The sequence below is a fragment of the Ruditapes philippinarum genome, unplaced genomic scaffold (genome assembly GCF_026571515.1).
Source record: "Ruditapes philippinarum isolate M1 unplaced genomic scaffold, ASM2657151v2 ctg7692_1_1_1_1, whole genome shotgun sequence".
In the NCBI taxonomy this organism is placed as follows: domain Eukaryota; kingdom Metazoa; phylum Mollusca; class Bivalvia; order Venerida; family Veneridae; genus Ruditapes; species Ruditapes philippinarum.
In genome coordinates, this window is record NW_026852813.1 from 48,007 (window position 1) to 68,350 (window position 20,344).

At 33.5% G+C, this 20,344-nt stretch overlaps 3 protein-coding genes across 3 annotated transcripts; 2 read left to right on the plus strand and 1 right to left on the minus strand.

Annotated features, from left to right (window-relative positions):
• Positions 1 to 1,627: 1,627 nt before the first annotated feature.
• LOC132725252 (uncharacterized) lies at positions 1,628 to 8,129 on the plus strand. Its single transcript, XM_060710351.1, has 2 exons — positions 1,628 to 1,980; positions 5,448 to 8,129. Exons 1-2 carry the CDS (start codon positions 1,628 to 1,630, stop codon positions 6,799 to 6,801), a joined length of 1,707 nt encoding a protein of 568 aa, XP_060566334.1. The 3' UTR covers positions 6,802 to 8,129.
• A 4,821-nt stretch (positions 8,130 to 12,950) lies between these two features.
• Positions 12,951 to 15,131, plus strand: LOC132725206 (uncharacterized). Its single transcript, XM_060710301.1, has 2 exons — positions 12,951 to 13,303; positions 13,778 to 15,131. Exons 1-2 carry the CDS (start codon positions 12,951 to 12,953, stop codon positions 15,129 to 15,131), a joined length of 1,707 nt encoding a protein of 568 aa, XP_060566284.1.
• Positions 15,132 to 17,018: 1,887 nt separating this feature from the next.
• LOC132725242 (E3 ubiquitin-protein ligase TRIM45-like) lies at positions 17,019 to 20,047 on the minus strand. Its single transcript, XM_060710340.1, has 3 exons — positions 19,971 to 20,047; positions 18,980 to 19,332; positions 17,019 to 18,753 (listed from the first exon to the last, which is right to left on the minus strand). The coding sequence occupies exons 1-3, from the start codon at positions 20,001 to 20,003 to the stop codon at positions 17,409 to 17,411; spliced, it is 1,731 nt and encodes a 576-aa protein (XP_060566323.1). The 5' UTR covers positions 20,004 to 20,047; the 3' UTR covers positions 17,019 to 17,408.
• Between the last annotated feature and the right edge of the window lie 297 nt (positions 20,048 to 20,344).

Below are 20,344 nucleotides of genomic sequence, written 5' to 3' on the forward strand. Positions count from 1 at the left end.
AACGAGATAGCATTTTTTGTATTTTTTTTTTCTGAGTTATAACTCGTGGCCACGAGAAAAAGATTTTTTTATTTATTTTTTTTTCTTAGTTGTATCACGTGGGAACAATAGGGAATTTTTGTTTTGTTCTGAGTTATAACTCGTGGCCACGAGATAGGAAATAATATAAAATCGGAATGTCCCTTCTGTGCTTCTGTAAAAAACACAACAACGAGTTCAAACTCAAGTAGGGTCAAGATATACTACTTTTTTCTATAAACATTAAGCATGTATCTCTCATATCTTTTTCAAAAGAAGAAAGTATCTATTTTTATTAATATTTGTCATATATATATTACTTTAGTAATGCTTAATTTAATTACAAATATGATGCATGAGTTTTTCAAAAATGGTCTAGGTCTTGGGGTCATTTAGTTTGTAATATTAGTTATAAAGATTTAGATACTTTGAACGTAGCATTGCCTTGGATATCTCTACAAAGTTAAATCAATAATGTGGTAATTGTGGTATTGCTTGTGTGAGGTCACTTAGTTTACTTAAATTTAAATTGTATACATGTTACAAAATAGACGTTAAGCATGTAGCATTTTATAGGTACCTCTGTTATCTGTGCTATATTGCAAACAATCGCTTATACAGAGTCATATAACCTGTCAAAAATCTATAAAAAGATGCTCGTTGTATTGATTCGTTATAAATATTTCTGACAGGATATATGGCCGTATGTAAACGGTTGCTTGCAATATAACCCTCATATTTCCAACAACCGTTTATATAGGGCCATATAACCTGTCAAAAGCTTTAACTAATTATATACGAGGGGCTATTGAAATTTTAATACGGCAGACTAGACATATGATAAAAATGTAGATACACCGGATCTCATGTACATAAACAATAAAATGTTTGGAACGGTTTAACATGATAAAATGTTATCAATTGATTGACTTAACTAATGTTTGTTTGTTCTTTATAAAAAACAACAACATAAACATGACATTTTTTGTCCTACCCCACCCCCTCTCCCGCACACACAAAAAATCAAAGGCCATAAACATGTACAATGCTGAACATTGCGATAAGCTAAGCATGTGGATAAGGGACAGTTACCAGATTTGCGCTCCAAATCATTATCGATTTTAGCAATTATGACTCTCTATTGAAGGCAGCCATTTTGATGTTGTTTATCATGAATGAAAGTGAATTCTGTTCTATTGAAAAAAGTGCACGAAAATTTCGTGCGAATACAAATTGCCTACACCTTTCATTGCCAATAATTTTAAGGACATGCAAATATTTTCTATAGTTTTATATTTTCAACGTGAATATACATTTAATTTCAATTAGATCTATTTATTATTAAATAAGATATCAATTATCTGGTCTTTAAACTTAAACGTCGTATTAGTCAGATGCAGTTTCTCGTATATTCTTCAAAAGTGTCTTCTTACAGACGTTTAGAAGACAGTTTGCTGGGGCAAACAACAATTTATCCCCGGCTTCGCCTCTGACAATTAGTTGTTTATCCCTGCATACTGTCTTTGAAGAAAAACTCGTACTGTATCAATTACATATGCTTTGCTTCATGTTTTATTTTATAGTTTAATTTAATATTTCATTTTATCAGATGGCAGAAGGAGGTGAATACAACAATTCAGTACAAGGATCTGATGCAGACTTTGGGTACTCGTGTACACCGTGCGCTGTAGAAGGCAATGATGAAAAAGCGTTGAAATACTGTCCGGATTGTAAAGAATATCTCTGTGCAGTGTGTACAAGATGTCATCTTAAATTTTCTGCAACAAAGAAACACACGCTGCAAGATAACGAACACCAACGTTCTGAGAGAGATTCCATCGAAACTACATCGAATGAGGACAAACTGTTCAAATGTCTCTATCACCTTGAAAGGGATATCGAAATGTATTGCGGTGATCATGACATGGTGTATTGCTCATTCTGTGTTGCTAAGAACCATAGGTAATCATTTTCATACATTTTCTTTTGTATCCAGACATTTCAATTCAACAATGTCGTCGGAATCTATTTGTACTTTTCTTGACTATGATATTTTAAAATTATTTCGACAATGAAACCCTGTTATTCAACTGTTTGTTCACTGCTGTTCCCCGTGTATTGTTAACTGCTTTTTACCTTACCTGTTACAACGTGACAAGGTGAGCTTTTGTATTCGCAATTCGTCCGGTGTCTTCATCCCTTCGTAAACTTTTTCTTTAAACGACATCTCCTCATAAACCGCTAAGCCATTTTCATCCAAGCTTCACAGGAATTTTCCTTTGGTGGTCACCTTAAAAATGTTCAAAGAAATGTATTCCATGCAGAATTCTGGTTGCCATGGCAACCGAAAGAAAAAACTTAAAAAAACCTTCTTTTAATAAACCTAAAGAGCTAAAATTTAGTAATTTGGCATGAAACATCTAGTAAGTGTCTACCAAGTTTGTTCAAATAAAAGCCCTGGGGTCAAAAGTACCCACCCAAGTTGGCCATTGATTTATTTTTATAATTATGATTTATTTTTATAATTATGTATATAGTAAAAACTTAAAAATCTTCTTTTAAAAATTCCAAAGAGCCAGAGCTTAGACATAAATTATGAGATATCTTCAAGTGAGTGTCTACCGAGTTTAATTTATTCAAATTAAAGTCCCGGAGGACATTGATTTTTATTTTAATATGTATATAGTAAAAACAATTATTAAAAAAAATCAAATATCTAGAGCTTAGATATTTAGTATGAAACATCTTCTCGTAGGTGTCTACCAAGTTTATTAAAATAAAAGCCCTGGGGTCAAAATTGCCCCCGCCCTAGGGAATTCATTTATTTTCCTAAAAGTCGTCTTTTAAAAATTCCAAAGAGCCAGAGCTTAGACATAAATTATGAGATATCTTCAAGTGAGTGTCTACCGAGTTTAATTTACTCAAATAAAAGCCCCGGAGGACATTGATTTTTATTTTAATTATATATAGTAATAGCAATTATTAAAAAAACCCTCAAATATCTGGAGCTTAGATATTAAGTATGAAACATCTACCAAGTTTATTAAAATAAAAGCCCTAGGGTCAAAATTGGCCCCGCCCTAAGGGATTCATTTATTTTCCTAATATGTGTATATAGTAAAAACTTAAAATATATTCTTTTGATAAATTCAAAGAGCTAGAGCTTAGATACTTGGCATGAAACATGTTCTAGTGCGTGTCTACCAACAATTTTGTTCAAATAAAAGCCCTGAGGTCAATATTGACCCCACCCAAAAGGGTAATTGATTTTCCTTATTGCCCCCGCCTTTTCGAAGAAAAAAAGGTGATATAGATAGAGGCTCCGCCCGTCTGTCCGTCCGTCACACTTTCGTGTCCGGCCCATAACTTTGTCATTTATTAAAGGAATCTGAAATAACTTGGCACAAATGTTTGTTATAATAAGACGATGTGTCATAAGCAACAACCAGACCCCTACCTCCAAGGTCAAGGTCGCACTTGCTCATTCAAGGTCGACATTGTCTATTTGAGGGTATATGGCGTGTCCGGTCCATAACTTTTTTTATCTTTGAAGGAATTTGTAAATACTTGCCTCGATTACTCACAATAATGAGACGATGTGTCATGCGCAACAATCGGTCACCTACCTCCAAGGTCAATGTCTCACACTTGGAGGTCAAAGATTAACATAGTCTGTTACAGGGAATATTTCGTGTCCGGTACATAACTTTGTCATTTATCAAAGGAATTTGAAATTACTTTGCACAAATGTTTGTTATAATAAGACGATGTGTCATGCGCAACAACCACCCCCTACCTCCAAAGTAAAGGTCGCACTTGCTCATTCAAGGTCAACATTGTCTATTTAAGGGTATATGTCGTGTTCGGTCTATAACTTTCTTATCTTTGAAGGGATTTTGTAAAAACTTGTCACAATTGTTCATGATAATGAGATGATGTGTCATGCGCAACAACCGGTCACCTACCTCCAAGGTCAAGGTCACAACTAGAGGTCAAAGATTAAGATAGTCTGTTATAGGGTACATGCATATTTTGTGTCCGGCCCATAACTTTTTCATATATCAAAGGATTTTGAAAATACCTGGCACAAATAGTCACTTTAATAAGACGATGTGTCATGCGCAACACCTGCATCCCTACCTCCAAGTCAAAGTCACATTTCGAGGTCAAAAATTAACATAGTCTGTATATATTGTGTCCGATCTAAAACTCCTTCATAGTTCAAGGGATTTTGAAAATACTTGGTACAAATAGTAACAATAAAAAGATGATATGTCAAGTACAACACCTGTTCCACTACCTCAAAGGTCAAGGTCACACTTAGAGGTCAAAAGTTTAGTCTGTTATATGGTATATTTTGTGTCCCGTCCATAACTTCTTCATAGTTCAAGGGAGTTTGAAAATACTTGGCTCAAATAGTCACAATGTGATGATATGTCATATGTAACACCAGTGTCCCTTCCTCTAAGGTCAAGGTCACATGTAGAGGTCAAAGATTTACATAGTCTGTTATAGGGTATATTTTGTGTCCAGTCCATAACTTTTTCATAGATCAAGGGATTTTAAAAATACTTTGCACAAATAATCACAATAATAAGACGATATGTCAGGCCCAAAACATGGGTCCCTACTTCCAAGGTCACACTAAGAGGTCAAAGAGTAACATAGTCTGGTAGAGGGTATATTATGTGTTCTATCTATAAGTTCTTCATAGTTCAAGGGATTTTGAAAATACTTGGTACAAATTGTAACAATAATAAGTCGAAATGTCATGAACAACACCTGGACCCCTATATCCAAGGTCAAGGTCACACTTAGAGGTAAAAGCTTAACATTAATTTTATTTCTTAATAAATTTATCGGTGCATTTCAGATCTAGCATTGATCATAATTTTGAACTGAAAGTCCTTAGATCCATACCTCAATCTTTTGAAATAGCACAATTTTATGCTTCATATAAAACTTCCCCGAGGCGGGGGACGTTGGTAACCCTGTTGCAAATTCTTGTTTGTATATAGTAAAAACCTCTTGTTAAAAACTTAAAGATCTAGAACTTAGATATTTGGCATGAAACATCTTCTAGTATCTACCAAATTTGTTCAAATAAAAGCCCAAGGTAAAAGTTGGCTCCGCCGCGGGGTCATTGATTTTCTTTGTTATGTACACATATTTTGGAACTGTTGTTTTCCCTTAGCAATAGCAACCAGTAATGGTTATACACATGCTATATTTCAGATATAAATATGAACTTTGTGATAACAGTTTAATACTTAGATTTTATACCTGTTGCTCATGTTTAAAATATTACTTGTTCCTTTCCAATGAAAGTTTTAATATTCAATTGAGGGTCATCATGACCCTTTTCTTTTAAAATATTTTTACTGAAGACAAAATGTTTGTTTCTTTACATGTTCAATCAACTATTTTAGACGATGCAGCGGAATTCTTGAGCTTAAAGAAGCAGCTGCTACGATTCCTATAAACAAGCAAGACGACATATTGCGACAGATTGATACTTTGCAAGCTGATATACAAGCAACAAGACAGAAGAAAGAAGTCAATTCGATTGCACTTGATCAAGACAAGAATGATATTCTAAAGAGCATTGAAGACACAGAACTTTTGATCATCGATAAAGTCAAAGCTTTAGCTTCAGATGTGAAAGCTAATACTTGTTCTAGATATGATGGTCTGAAAAACGATATTCAACATGAAGATTCCGTTCTTTTGCGTGCTATAACTGATACTGATGAAGTAAGAAAACAGATTAAAGCCCTAGCTGATTTAGATGCAAAGGGGCAATTCGTAAGGTACATGTTACACAAACATACCCTTTCTAAAACAAAAAATATGCATGATAGCGTAGAAAAAGATGAAAAGAAAATGAAATGTTTTAAGAATAACGAGTTTATACAACATGTATCAAGAGCTGAATGGCTTGTTCAAATTGTTGGAAGTAACAGTAGCGTTCCTACCACTGACCAGCCAGTGTACAAAAAGTCACACAGAGAAGTATCTGTCAAGGGAAATGGAGACATGCATACATGCTCCATACTTGGAATTTGCCAGCTTAATAATGGTACATTTTTAATAGCAGATAGATCTAATAAATCTCTCAAAAGTTTGAATAAAGACTTCAGTATCATTGGAGAACACAATCTTGATTCTAGTCCTATTAGTATTTGTACGGTTGGCAAAACTGAAGTAGCTGTAAAACTGCACAATCATACTGTACTGTTTGTTTCCATTGATGACATATTTATTGAAAAACAGTCATTTATTACAGAAGGCAGTGGCCTAATTGGTCTTGTGTATTATTGCAACGAACTTTGGTCCTACACTGGAAATGGTATCACGGTCTATAACAGAGAAGGAACGGTCATAAAAACTATCACACACAATGCATTTGAAGGAACACTTTTCAAGGCGGTTGGTAAAAATCTTGTCCCAGTTGCATCTGATAGAGAGTTTATATATGTATCAAATTTGGATACTCAGGCAGCATGTATAGATAAGGACGGAAACGTGTGGTCAATAATGGGTTTGGAAAGGCTCAAAAGAGCAAGGAGAGCTTGTATTGCTGAAAATGGTATCATTTTTCTTGCAGGATTCATCTCGGGCAATATTATGATGTTCAATAAAAAAGGTAAATGTTTAGGGGAATTGTTAGACGGATTAGACAGTCCAGACTCTCTGTGTTTTGACAACAAGAACCACCAACTGATTGTTGGACATGAAAACAGGAATACTATTACAGTAATATCTGTAGATATATGTTTGTAAACTAGATGGTAGTGACAGGAACAAATTTAGATGCAGATAAATATTCCATGACTAACTCTGATAAAAATCAAATATAACTTAGACTACTTAGGTAATGAGATATTTTATAATATTTTGGGTTATGTGAAACATTAATTTTGATTAAATTTGAAACCATCGTGCATTTGAATACATGTATATAATACATGCATATTTAATTTGATTAAATTTGAAACCACTATTTATTTGAAACAGTTATTTGAGAAGCATGATGACAAAGGTTATATGCTCTATGCTCCAACTACCTGTTTGTATATGTAGAGTAGTAGATGACCACCAAACTTCCGACTAATCCCAAACTGGTGAGACACCCATTAAATGTTACATCATCCATTAATTTAAGCACGAAATTGAAGGCAGTGCGGGATCATCGGAAATGTAATACACGGAAAATTCCGCGCTTTTCCCCTGCATTTTCATGACAGTGTTGCAAATTACTATTGCTAATTTTGACAACATTTGGGTTATTTGTTCTTTCCTGTTATGAAAGAATGTATGTTTCATTTCAATATATGTAGCAAGTTAAACTCAATGTTGTTTATATTACATTATTTTCCTACGATGTATAATTATGATGTCCGGTATAAATATATATTGACAGATAAGAATCGAGATTTTAACAGACACTTTTATATAAGGAAAATAGTAGAACAAAAATACCATAACATTGTTAATATTGATAATCATATGAATAAAAATGACACTACTTTTTGCATATTTAAAATGCAGACTGGATTATTTTCGGTTATGAGGTGATTGATCCCTGATTAATGAAAAAAAGGATAAGGTTTGGTTTGACTCCGTTTTCCTTTTTCTTTTACAGCTATTTATAGTTTTAGCAGAATTTTTTCATTCAGTAAACAAGTTGTTAAAAAGTTGAGAACTTTCAATTATTCATTACATTTTTGTTGATCATATTTTGTAAATATTGCCATCTTTCGATATGAGAAAAAAATTGTAAGATGTTGTAAGAAATAAAATAGGAAAACATACAGTGAAATTTGTTTTATATTTAAATGTTATATGAAACAGTTTCTGAATCATTTTGGCATTTTATGTTCCACATCTACTGTCAGAGATTTAAATAATCTAACTGCATCTCTCGGACACCACCCTTTCTTTAAAACAATTTTCAGTGATATCAATCTAGTTATTTGTTTAATGATAATAAAACTTCATAAGGTTGCAAACATATTTTTGATCATGGGACGTGCATGAACTTTCCTTTTTTTCTCAACATTATAGAAGTTGTAGCAAAGTATTGATAATAAAATGTATTTGAAGTTCAATATTGAGAAGTTGTTTTATCTATTATTTATATAGTCTTCCGTTAATAATAATTATTGAAACAACTTGATGTTTCCAGATATGCATTATCAGAGGACTGCATGTGATATATTCTTTTCTACATAAATTCACGCCTTAATAAGCAACAACAGTTTTATACTTTAGATTGTATGTTTGTTTTACCAAGAGTAAAGGATTACATTGGCTATATTATTAGAAAAAAACAATATCAACTAAATATATTAGATCTAAATGTGGACTCAGATCAAGGCTAGTCCGCCTCCGTGGTCGAGGGATTAGAGTCGATGACTTCTAATCCAGTTACCTCTCTTGCGCGGGTTCGATCCCCGGGACATGCTTTGGTAGTTTAGCGCGGAGGAAGGTAGTCTAGTACTGGTGGTTAGGAAACTACTATGACTGAAATACTGTTGGAAAAGGCGTAAAATGAAACAAACAAACAAACAAGATCAAGGTTAATCAAAACAATGAAGAATAATAGTAAAGATATACCTGAATGAACTAGCCATTGCCTGGCGGAAATAAATCATTAGCCAAACGTTTTTGACAAAAACCTATCCGTCTTAAATGTGAATGATAACAGCATTTAAGAACTCGCACTAATTCAGCAAGACCGACAGTAAACAAAATTCATATAGCCTCATAAAGAATTCGTCTTTAGTTTTACTTCTGGACACAAAACATCCTTGAGCTAATACTTATGACACCAATCGCAAAGAATACAAAAGGTTACAATGAAAGAAATATAGGACATCGAATGAATGTATGCTCAATACTGAATATATCAAATGAATTGATGCAAGACTCTTTAAACTATACAAATACAGATCTAGTATTCTTCTTGTCACATACCCACAATCAGAGTCGTATTCGGTAAAAGAGAATCGTTTGTTTCATTGATGCATTTATTTATAAAACAATATAACTACATATGCCAGTTACAAAAATGTGAAGCGCAATCATCGAATATTACAGTAATTGCTATAGAAATTAATTATGTTCATATAAACATGTGATATAACACAATTTATTTCAAACCTTATCAAAATATAATCAATGCACTTCCAGTATATACACCACGTGATGTTCAAAAAGAAATCATTATTGGATCCAGTCTTATTAGTTTAACAGGGTTTTCATTTCCAGAGTCCAAAAAGTCAGTATCAAATCCATATCACACCCCATATAGCCTCATTTCTATTTCCAGAGTCCAAAAGGCTAATCAAATCCATATCACACTATTTATTGCCTCGTTTTCATTTTAAAAATCTAAAATATCTTTATCAAATTCATATCACATTTCATCTAGCCTCGTTGTCATTTTGATACTCAATTCTTATAGTAATTTAGTAATAGAAGTTTTAAAGTTCTGTCAAAATGTCAAATAATGCTGGTATGAAATAAAGAGATCATTAAACATAGTTGAGAACAATACGAATTCTATTTGACTCGTACACAGCTGCAAAATCTATACCAGACTCGACTAGCGCCTCCTTCATTATCGTTTTGACTGCTTCGATACTGTACTTCGATATTGTGCTCAACAATGTATAATAACCTCATACTATTACACTTTAACTCAGAATGATATAAAATACTAACCTGTAAATATCCAAGATAATATACATGAATAAACATACAACATAAACTGCCTGTGACACAACGTGAAAGGCAATGAGGCATCAAGGCACTCGAACATAGGCTATCTAGCTGAATATTTGGTCGGGATTAAGAACATGAAATATACAATAAAATTATTAGGATTGTTTCATACAAATGTAGTTTATTATAATACGACAATTGAACACAATTAAATACAACCAAATATATCTTGTCCTAGGGGCACATGCACACATTTTTATATTGCGGATGATTCTACAATACCTTAAGACAAATGTGCCGATCTGGAATATACCTATCAACGGAACAATTTTGCAAATGCACAATCTGTAAATGGGAAAACGCAGATTTTAATTAAAAAGAAATTCATTTGATAAGTTATGCCGAAACGAATCCATATTCGATTTATCATGAAATAGGTATGAAATTAAACTTATAAACGGTCATATTCGGCCTCCGTTAAATCGGACACCGTACACAATCGATTAGTAGATCCCATAAGTTATGCCGAAACGAATCCTTATTCGATTTATCATGAAATAGGTATGAAATTAAACTTATAAACGGTCACACTCGGCCTCCGTTAAATCGGACACCGTACACCATCGATTAGTAGATCCCATAAATTGTGTTATCTTGAGTACTGATAATATACTAGTATGTAACATACGGATGGACGTTGGAGTCTTGTCATCCACAAACAGATTACTGATATAATTGTTAGCGAAATCGAAAGTGTGGGACAAACGGAAAAAAGTAAGCGTTTTTAAATATATTTATTATTGGTTTATTTTGCTGCAGATTTTGAAAATGTTTGAACTCTGATTGGCTATTTACTTATGAAAAAAATCTCATATAAATGAAAAAGTGTTACTTTGCTCGAACTTCAGAGGATTCACTTCTGAAGTGAGTGTAATGAATTTATTAAAAAATACAAGTTTAGGTAATTAAATACTAGTAGTGTTTTTCAACCAGTTAATATTTGTGTTTGATCTGTATACGTTACTCAGAAGTATGAAATGTTGAAATGAAGTTTGAATATCATAATCAGTTAAAGCAGTATACGTCCAGATTCATGCTAATTTTCATTGTGAAGTGAGCAAAGAAGTAGTTTACACATTGAAAACTGTACTTACTCTAACAATCCACACGAATGATCAAAAAGAAAACAGAAAGGTCAAAAAATACAAAAATAGTCCTTACTGTGCGAGTCACGAGCAGAAATATGATGATTTGTACTGCAGAATCAGTCATTAATCGCACAGAACATGCAAATCATTACTTCAATTTTGAATCGTTTTACTTTTTTTCGTAGAATCTTAGCACATTTACATTTTTCTCAAGTTTGATTTTCTTTAAATACTTTGGCACATCTGGAGACGTGAAGCTTTAAACACAAACGAGGTTGATTCGGATGTTTATTCCCTAACAATTAAAAGCATTGTCTTAGAAGAAATACAGAGGTATTGCATGTAACATCACTTTGTGGTTTACTCCAAAAATTATATAAATCATACATTGTCTTGTGGACCTACAGAAATTAACTAATATTAGAAAAATCTAATAACCTAGAGCTTTAATATTTCGAATGTATCATTGCCTTTTGAAAAGTTATATAATTTAATCATATACTTGATGACAAATGTGAAAATACCTAATGACAAATGTGATGATGCCGTTTTAGGATAACCTTAGTTTTCATAGACTAATACAACAAAAGTGTCTAAGAAAATCTCCTCGGAAACTATAATGGCCAGATTATAGGAATCACGTTGTGGTCATCTTCAAAATTCATATATCACATAATTCATGTCCCTTGAGTCATTCTTAACTCCTACCCGGGGATATTGAGTTATTTAAAACACATTTTATTGTGGAAAACAACAATGCCCACAGCTTTGAAACTTAAGATGTGTCCTCTACAAAATTGTTTAAACGTCTGCATATACTTGTATTTCTGTGAAGGACAAATCTCGTTTTTTTCTTAGCAGATGGGCATGCTCGAGAAAATGACGCATGCGTAGCAACGAAACACGTTGTTCAAAGGGCAAAAGTACGGAATGCCGTTAGGGCCATCGCCTATAAATGTGTTGATCTAAAACGCGATAGTCGATAGTACGATGGTGAAAACGCGAAATCACGAAACTACGATGGTGAAAACGCGAAAGCACGATGATGAAAACGCGATAGTACGATGATGAAATCGCGACAGTACGATACTACGATGATGAAAACGCAATAAACTATCGTGTTTTCACCATCGTACTGTCGCGTTTTCACCATCGTAGTTTCGTGATTTCGCGTTTTCATCATCGTACTGTCGAGTATCGCGTTTCAGATCAAACCATTCATAGGCGATAGCCCTAACGGCATTCCGGAATGCCGTAAGGGCCATCGCCTATGAATGTGTTAATCTGAAACGCGATAGTCGATAGTACGATGGTGAAAACACGAAATCACGAAACTACGATGGTGAAAACGCGATAGTACGATGATGAAAACGCGATAGTACGATGATGAAATCACGACAGTACGATGGTGAAAACGCGATAGTACGATGATGAAAACACGACAGTACGATGATGAAAACGCGATAGTACGATGGTGAAAACGCGATAGTACGATGGTGAAAACGCGATAGTACGATGATGAAAACACGACAGTACGATGATAAAAACGCGAAATCACGAAACTACGATGGTGAAAACGCGACAGTACGATGGCGAAAACACGATAGTTTATCGCGCTTTCATCATCTTAGTATCGTACTGTCGCGTTTTCATCATCGTACTTTCGCGTTTTCATCATCGTGCTTTCGCATTTTCACCATCGTAGTTTCGTGATTTCGCGTTTTCATCATCGTACTATCGACTATCGCGTTTCAGATCAACACATTCATAGGCAATGGCCCTAACGGCATTCCGTACAAAAGTAGGTACACGTCGTTGATTTTGGATTAAGAACAAAAAAGACAACATGCAGTATTAGTTAAAAGTTTGTTTTCAAATGTGTATATACATAAATGCATATGTAATTGAAAATTCAGGCTCAACAGAAATATTGCATATTACATAGCTGCTTTACAACAAACAACCCTCTACTAATAAAAGTAATAAAAAAAGTATAGTGCCACGCATTGCTCAGTGTTCGATTTTATAGTTTAATTTCATATTTGATTATATCAGATGACAGAAGGAAGTGGATACAACAAGTCAGTACATGGATCTGATGCAGACTTTGAGTACTCGTGTACACCATGCACTGAAGAAGGCAATGATGCAAAAGCGTTGAAATACTGTCCGGAATGTAAAGAGTATCTCTGTGCAGCATGTATAAAATGTCATCTTAAATTTTCTGCAACGAAGAAACACATGCTGCATGACAAAGAATACAAACATTGTGAGGAAGATTCAGTTGAGACCATATCGGATAAGGAAAATATGTTCAAATGTCTCTACCACCCAGACAGGATTATCGAGATGTATTGTTGTGATCATGACATGGTTTTCTGTGCTCTATGCATTGCTAAAGAACATAGGTAACCAAATGCATTGTTTTATTAAAATAATGCTGTTTGTATCTAAACATTTTAATAATACATGTACAATAATGGCGTCATAAATTGAGCCGCGTCATGACAAAACCAACATAATGGGTTTGCGACCAGCATGGATCCAGACCAGCCTGCGCATCGGCGCAGTCTGATCAGGATCCATGCTGTCCGCTATCAGTTTCTCTATTTGTTATAGGGTTTGTAAGCGAACAGCATGGATCCTGATCAGACTGCGCGTATGCGCAGGCTGGTCTGGATCCATGCTGGTCGCAAAACCATTATGTTGGTTTTGTCGTGACGCGGCTCATTTCTTTTTTATGGACAATATTATATTCATATTTTAAATAATAAATAAATTCCTTTGTCCTATGCTTCTTTGTGTAAATTTGTAAATTGCATTTTGAATTGCTTGTTTCTTTAAATTATGCTGTTGTATTTTGTTCTTTTTAACAATTGAAGGCACTGCACTGGAATACTAGAACTTAATGAAGCAGCTAATAGGATTTCTATAGACAACGAAAACATCATACTGAGTAAAGTCGACTCTTTGCAAGCTGTAATACAGGTAACAAGAGAGAAGAAAAAAGTAAATCTGAATACACTAGATAAGGAAAAGAATGAAATTGTAAAAACCATTAAAGACACGGAACGTTTGATGATTGACAAAGTCAAAGAACTAGCGTTTGATGCACAAACAAAGGCTTGTATTAGATATAATGGTTTAAAGGAAGAATTGCAAGAAGAATATTTTGTTCTGTTGCAAGCTTTAACTGAAACTACTGAATTAAGAAGTAAAGTTAAAAACAAGGTGGACCTAGATGAAAAACGACAATTTGCAAGACACATTCTGCAAAAACATAGTATGGCCAAACTAGAGAATAAGTACAATAGCGTAGAAAAAGATGAAAGGAAAATGAAATGGTTTAAAAATGAAGAATTGATACAATACTTGTCAGCAGCTGATTGTCTTGTTCAGGTTGTTGGAAGTAAAACCAGCTTTAATATCAAAGACAAACCAATTCGCAAAAAGTCACAGAAAGATATAACCATAAAAGGAAATGGAGACAAACAGACCTGTAGCATAAATGGAATCTGCCAGCTTTTTGATGGTACAATTATTCTATGTGATCGCGCAAATAACAAGTTGAAAAAGCTGAATGAAAACTATAGCATTACAGAAGAATTCAAATTAGTATCTAGTCCATCGGGTATTTGTTTAACAGGCAAAACTGAGATAGCAGTTAAACTCAAAGATCACACTATATTGTTTATTTCGGTTGAAGACAAATTTAATGAAACACATTTCATAAAAATCCAGGGCGGTGACACTGTTGGTATTGCTTCCATTTGCAACGAAATTTGGTGCTTTACTGGAACTGACATTAAGGTCTATAACCGTTGGGGAACGGTCATAAAAACCTTCAATAATGAATCATTTGTAGGAACAATATTCAACCCTGTTGGGAAAGAACTCGTCCCAGTTGCAACAGACGGTGCGTTTATGTATGTATCAGATTTGGGTAACAAAGTTGCATGTCTAGACAGGGAACGAAACGTATGGTCGGTTATGGAAAGTAAACGGTTGCGGTTAGTAAGAAAAGCTTGTATTGCTTCAAAGGATATCATTTGTATCGCAGGATACACCTCGGGGAATGTTATGATGTTCGATGGAAAGGGTAAATGCTTAGGAGAATTGGTAGATGGTTTAATGGAACCAGATTCTCTATGCTACGATAACAAGAAACAGCAGCTGCTTATTGGGTACAGAGATTTGAATATATTGACAATTATCAAAATGGATGAATGTTTATAGGAAAGATATAAAAGTAATTAAAAAAAAGAAATTAAGAATTGACGTGTTATGACTTATATACAACTTTTGTCAAACGTCACTGGAAGTACTGGATAAGTTAATCCCAGATATCACCACCAAAAGGAAATACTCTCTAAAACAACCCGATTCAACAATAATAGACGCTCCCGCCTTGTTCCCCTACTGAACAAAATGGAACGAGACTGTCAATTATAATCAAAAAGATATATTTTTGTTAAGTATTACTTTGTAATGTTTTCTATGTATGTGAAGTGAAATAAAAGAAATATTGCAAAATCTAAAAATGAAATATACATAAGTAAAAGAAAAACAATGATTATGATTTGTGCAAAAGCTAGATGTCTGTTTTCCGATCAGTATTTGTAAACGTTAAAATCATAATTCGTCCAGAATCATTCTATTTTTTATGATAATAAAACTGTTCTAAAAGAAATGCACAATTAGTTGTCCAAAAAGTGACTTTAACTAGAGTAAGGCAAACGAAATATAGGGGCGATGAATACTATTTAAGACATAAGCATAAATACGCAAATACTAAGACAGAATGTATTTTTTATGCATGCTTTAAATTTTAGAATGAACAAATTGAGTTCTCTTATTCTAGATATAATACATTTTAGTTAAATTCATTATATTTTTGTCCCTATATGCATGTTCTGTTGTTGTTGGCTTTTCTATTTCAGAATGCTACATTAAAATTTAAGATACATATGATTGCCGTTGTATATCTTTCATGTATTACCTTTTCAAAATAAAGATATTATTATACATGAGGCGCGTCACGACAAAACCAACATAGTGCGTTTGCGACCAGCATGGATGCAGACCTGCCTGCGCATCCGCGTAGTCTGATCAGGATCCATGCTGTTCGCTTACCAACCCTATAACAAGTAGAAAAACTGATAGCGAAAGTGATAGTGTAAGCCGACTTAGAGACGTGCCCCTTTGTGGACAATTCTTTACATTTTTTGAAAAAAAAAACTATATTTCAAATTCATGTACGCCGCTGGGTGAAAAGTTACACCGTATTATCGTTTCTCAGTGGGATATTTACAATTTGAATGATTAATTTTAAGAAGAATTTCATAGAAAGGGCAAAATATTTGATTAGCTTTCTTGACTACAACACATCTGTATACAGTAGCGTATAATGAAGCCATTATTGTTGACTCCTTTTTTTCCACCATGAGTGAACGCTCATGTCATTAAGTTGTGCACCTACGACGTTGTAATCATTTTGAATTATTTCATATTCAATAAGCTACACTTTCCATACATGTATCATATCAAATTAATGAATAATCAATTGTAAGGGAATAAGGAGTTCACAAAGTAAAAAGTATCCTAACATGACATTCACGTTCGGTTAAAGATCCTGTAACACATTTTTTATGGTTTATATCATAAATATGATGCATCAATATTGTAAGTATTCACAAAGATATTACCGAATTAACATTTCATGTAAATCAAGGGAGGTAATTACAAATTTATTTTCTATAAAGTCTAAGTCAAATTTTTCAATAAGAAATGAATGCATATATTTTAATGATTACATATAATGTGCACACATATTTGCAGTATACATTTTACATATTCTTCGATGTTTGAAAATTGTTTTATAAGCATAATTATGAACATATATAGAATTTTACTTTAGTGTGGTAACAACCTTAAGTAAAACATACAGGATCTTTAGGCGATCTTTGGACGCATGCGCCACTCACTTTCAATGATATTTGTAATTTGGTACTTTCAATGATATTTGTAATTTGGTACTTTCAATGATATTTGTAATTTGGTACTTTCAATGATATTTGTAATTTGGTACTTTCAATGATATTTGTAATTTGGTATTAAAACCCCTTCTGTATTGTTCCACTTTATTTTTCCGTTATCCAAATATGAATGTTAAATATCAAAACCATTTCTGATGTTTATATGGCATTATTGGTTTGTGACAAAATCAGTAAAGCTTGTGAAACAAATCACAAATCAAGTATTTCGTAGATAACATTGGTTTGAATTGGGAGGCATTGCCAGTTCTATTATTTTATTACCAGAAAAATGGATATGATGAACATGCTTCTGATAGGAGAAGAAAACGATATTGGAAAGTCCGGATGTTTGTCACAAGTACCAAAAGTTTTGAATATATATGACCATGGCTAACAAGATATTATTGCAACATCAATTAAATATTCAATATTTTTAGGATAAGTGCAATGTCCATCAATCCACCATATAGTCATAGCGTTAATCCGTTTCGATAATTGTTAATATATCCTTGTTTTTATGCCCAACAATCAGCTGTCTAGTCCTGCTGACGTAACACAAAGAGTCTGGATTTACTAAGCCGTCAACCAATTCTCCTAAGCATTTCCCATTTTTATTGAACATCATTATATTGCCTGATGTATATCCTGCGAGGAAAATGATATCACTTTGTGTTATACAACCTCTCCTTACTCGTTCGAGTCTTTCAAAATTTATAATCGACCACACGTTTCCTTCCTTGTCAATGCATGATACTTGACTGTTCACGTCGGTCAAATAAACAAACTCATTATCAGCGTCAACTGGGTAAAGAAATGGCTCGTTTGGTTTAAATTTTGTTCCTTCAAATGATTCACTACAAAAAGATTTCACGACTTTACCAAGTTTATTATAAACTTTAATGACGTTATCAACTGAGCACCACAGTTCATTGTGAAGACAAGCAAGTCCAATACTGCTGTCAATTTCTAAATTTATTGAATGTCCTTTTGTGAATTTATCATTGATGGAAACGAACAATACTGTTTGGTTTTTAAGCTTAACAGCTACTTCAGAATTTCCAGTCAAGCACATTCCTAATGGAGTTGAATTTAAATCAAGTTCCTCTGTGATTATGAAATCCTTACTCAGCCTTTTCAGCTTATCATTAGAGTGATCAGCTACAATGACTGTTCCATCAAGAAGCTCGCAAATTCCATATATGCTGCATGTTTGTTTGTCTCGATTTCCTTTAATAACTACTTCTTTTTGTGACTTCTTGCTCAATATCTTGTCTTTCGTTTTATTTCCGCGTGTATTTGCAACAATTTGAACAAGACAGTCAGCTGACGTAACTTGTTGTATCAACTCGTCGTTCATAAAACATTTCATTTTCCGTTCATCTTCCTCGACGCCTTCAATTATTTTCTCCGTTTGTAAAATAATATCCTTTTGTAAAATATACCCTGCAAATTGTTGCTTTGCATCTAACTCTTTTTCGGCTTTAACCTTACCCTTCAATTCACTGGTATCAGTAATTGCTTGCAAAAGAATGGACTTTTCGTCCTGAATATCCTTTCTCAAATCATCATATCTAATACATGTCTTTGCTTTCGCATCTGCAGCTAGGTCTCTGACTTTGTCAATGATCAAACGTTCCTTGTTGTCAATGGTTTTTAGAATTTCATTCTTTTCCTGATCAAGTGCAATCAAATTGACTTCTTTCTTTTGTTTCTTTGCCTGTAAATCTGTTTGCAGTGAGTCGATTTGTCGCAATGTTTCGTCTTTATTCTTTACAGGATGTTTTTCAGCTGCTTCTTCAAGCTCTAGAATTCCACTACATTGCCTAAAACATTAAAAGCAAATTCAAACTTTAATCGAGCATTTTAAGTTGATAAAAATGGTTCATCATATTTACAGAATGAAAATACAAATGAAAAAGTTACCGAAACAACATTCATTTAAAGAGCTATTTAACTTTCTAATAAATAGTGATGACAAACATTTACATTATTTTGATACAAAGAACAACGCACAATACCTATGATGGTGGGAGAAGTGGATTAAATTACCTGTGGTCCTTAGCTATACATAGAGAGCAAAACACCATTTTATGAGCATCGCAGTACATCTCAATATCCCTGTCTGGATGGTAGAGACATTTAAACAATTTGTCCTCATCTGATGTAGAATCTACGGAATTTCCCTCATATCTCTGGAATCCGTTATCTTGTAGCGTGTGTTTTTTCGTTGCGGACACTTTTTGATGATATTTCACACACGCTGCACATAGATTCTCTTTACATTCAGAGCAATATTTTAACGACTCCACAATGGTACCATCATCAGCGCATGGGGTACACGTGTACTCAAATATTTCATTGGATCCTAGCACTGCACTGCTGTATTCGCCTCCTTCTGCCATCTAATTAAATATAAAAGGTAAATCATATCAAGTGAAAACTACACGAAAGTCTCTGTAAGACAAATGTTCAAATGATAAAAACAAACAAAATTTACTTATTATGGATTTACTCTACATTATTTCACATGTTCCCTTACGCACTTTTTATATCTGTAACAGTTAATGTTTATTTTTGGTAATGTCAGTGTTTGCTGAAGACGTCAACTTTAACATTACTTTAAAGTTCAGTTTTGAAATAAATAAGTAGGCTATTAGGTATCCCAGTATAGAATTAAAAAAACTGCGGTTGAATCCTTAAGACCGTGTACATGTTTCAAGGGTTTAACATAAAACATTATTAAGCATACCGCTCTACAATCATTACGATATTGAGAGTTAGACTATGAGTCTTTAATCGATGTTTGCAAAATATAACACTTTAACAATCTGCCATGTTCTAGTAATTGGTTTAATTTAGTTTCATGAAATAACATTTTGAAAACTGATGACCTACTTATACTTTTAATAACAATGCGCGCGTTCGACTTGCTTAGTCTAATGGGTATCAATTTCATATTGAAACTTTCAAATAAGTTACTAAATAAATTGTTAAATCTATCTGCTTTATACAGTTAGGAATAGTATATCAAAACACTTACTTTAGTCAATAATGTTCTCAAAGGCGGTGCCATTTTCGTTTCCGACTTCGGTCAAGTTTGTAACTCTGTGAATATGCTACTCGGATTAACATTTCAATACGTACACTAAAATGGGTCGCAGATCTGTTTTGTTGAAAAGTTGATAGAGTTACATATAAATGGAAAAATAAATAATATGTTGTAAATGTATCTTAATTTCAATGTTTATTTATAAGAATACTTGTATACATCTTATAAGTAACTTTCTGTTTGAAGTATTTATAGCATATATGTATTAAGAAAAAAATATCTTCGTCATTTTTCGGAGCATGCTGGTAGTATATCTGTATGAACAGAGAGAATTTTACTCTTATTTGATGAAAAAAGTATGTGAG

Bases quoted from the DNA above. Each gene is read 5' to 3' on its own strand.
- LOC132725252 (XM_060710351.1), top strand. From the start codon at position 1,628: ATGGCAGAAGGAGGTGAATACAACAATTCAGTACAAGGATCTGATGCA. The intron at 1,981-5,447 runs GTAATCATTTTC...CAACTATTTTAG, and splicing joins TGTGTTGCTAAGAACCATAG to ACGATGCAGCGGAATTCTTG.
- LOC132725206 (XM_060710301.1), top strand. From the start codon at position 12,951: ATGACAGAAGGAAGTGGATACAACAAGTCAGTACATGGATCTGATGCA. The intron at 13,304-13,777 runs GTAACCAAATGC...TAACAATTGAAG, and splicing joins TGCATTGCTAAAGAACATAG to GCACTGCACTGGAATACTAG.
- LOC132725242 (XM_060710340.1), bottom strand. From the start codon at position 20,003: ATGGCACCGCCTTTGAGAACATTATTGACTAAA. The intron at 19,333-19,970 runs GTAAGTGTTTTG...ATATTTAATTAG, and splicing joins TGAGAACATTATTGACTAAA to ATGGCAGAAGGAGGCGAATA. The intron at 18,754-18,979 runs GTAATTTAATCC...TTAATGTTTTAG, and splicing joins TGTATAGCTAAGGACCACAG to GCAATGTAGTGGAATTCTAG.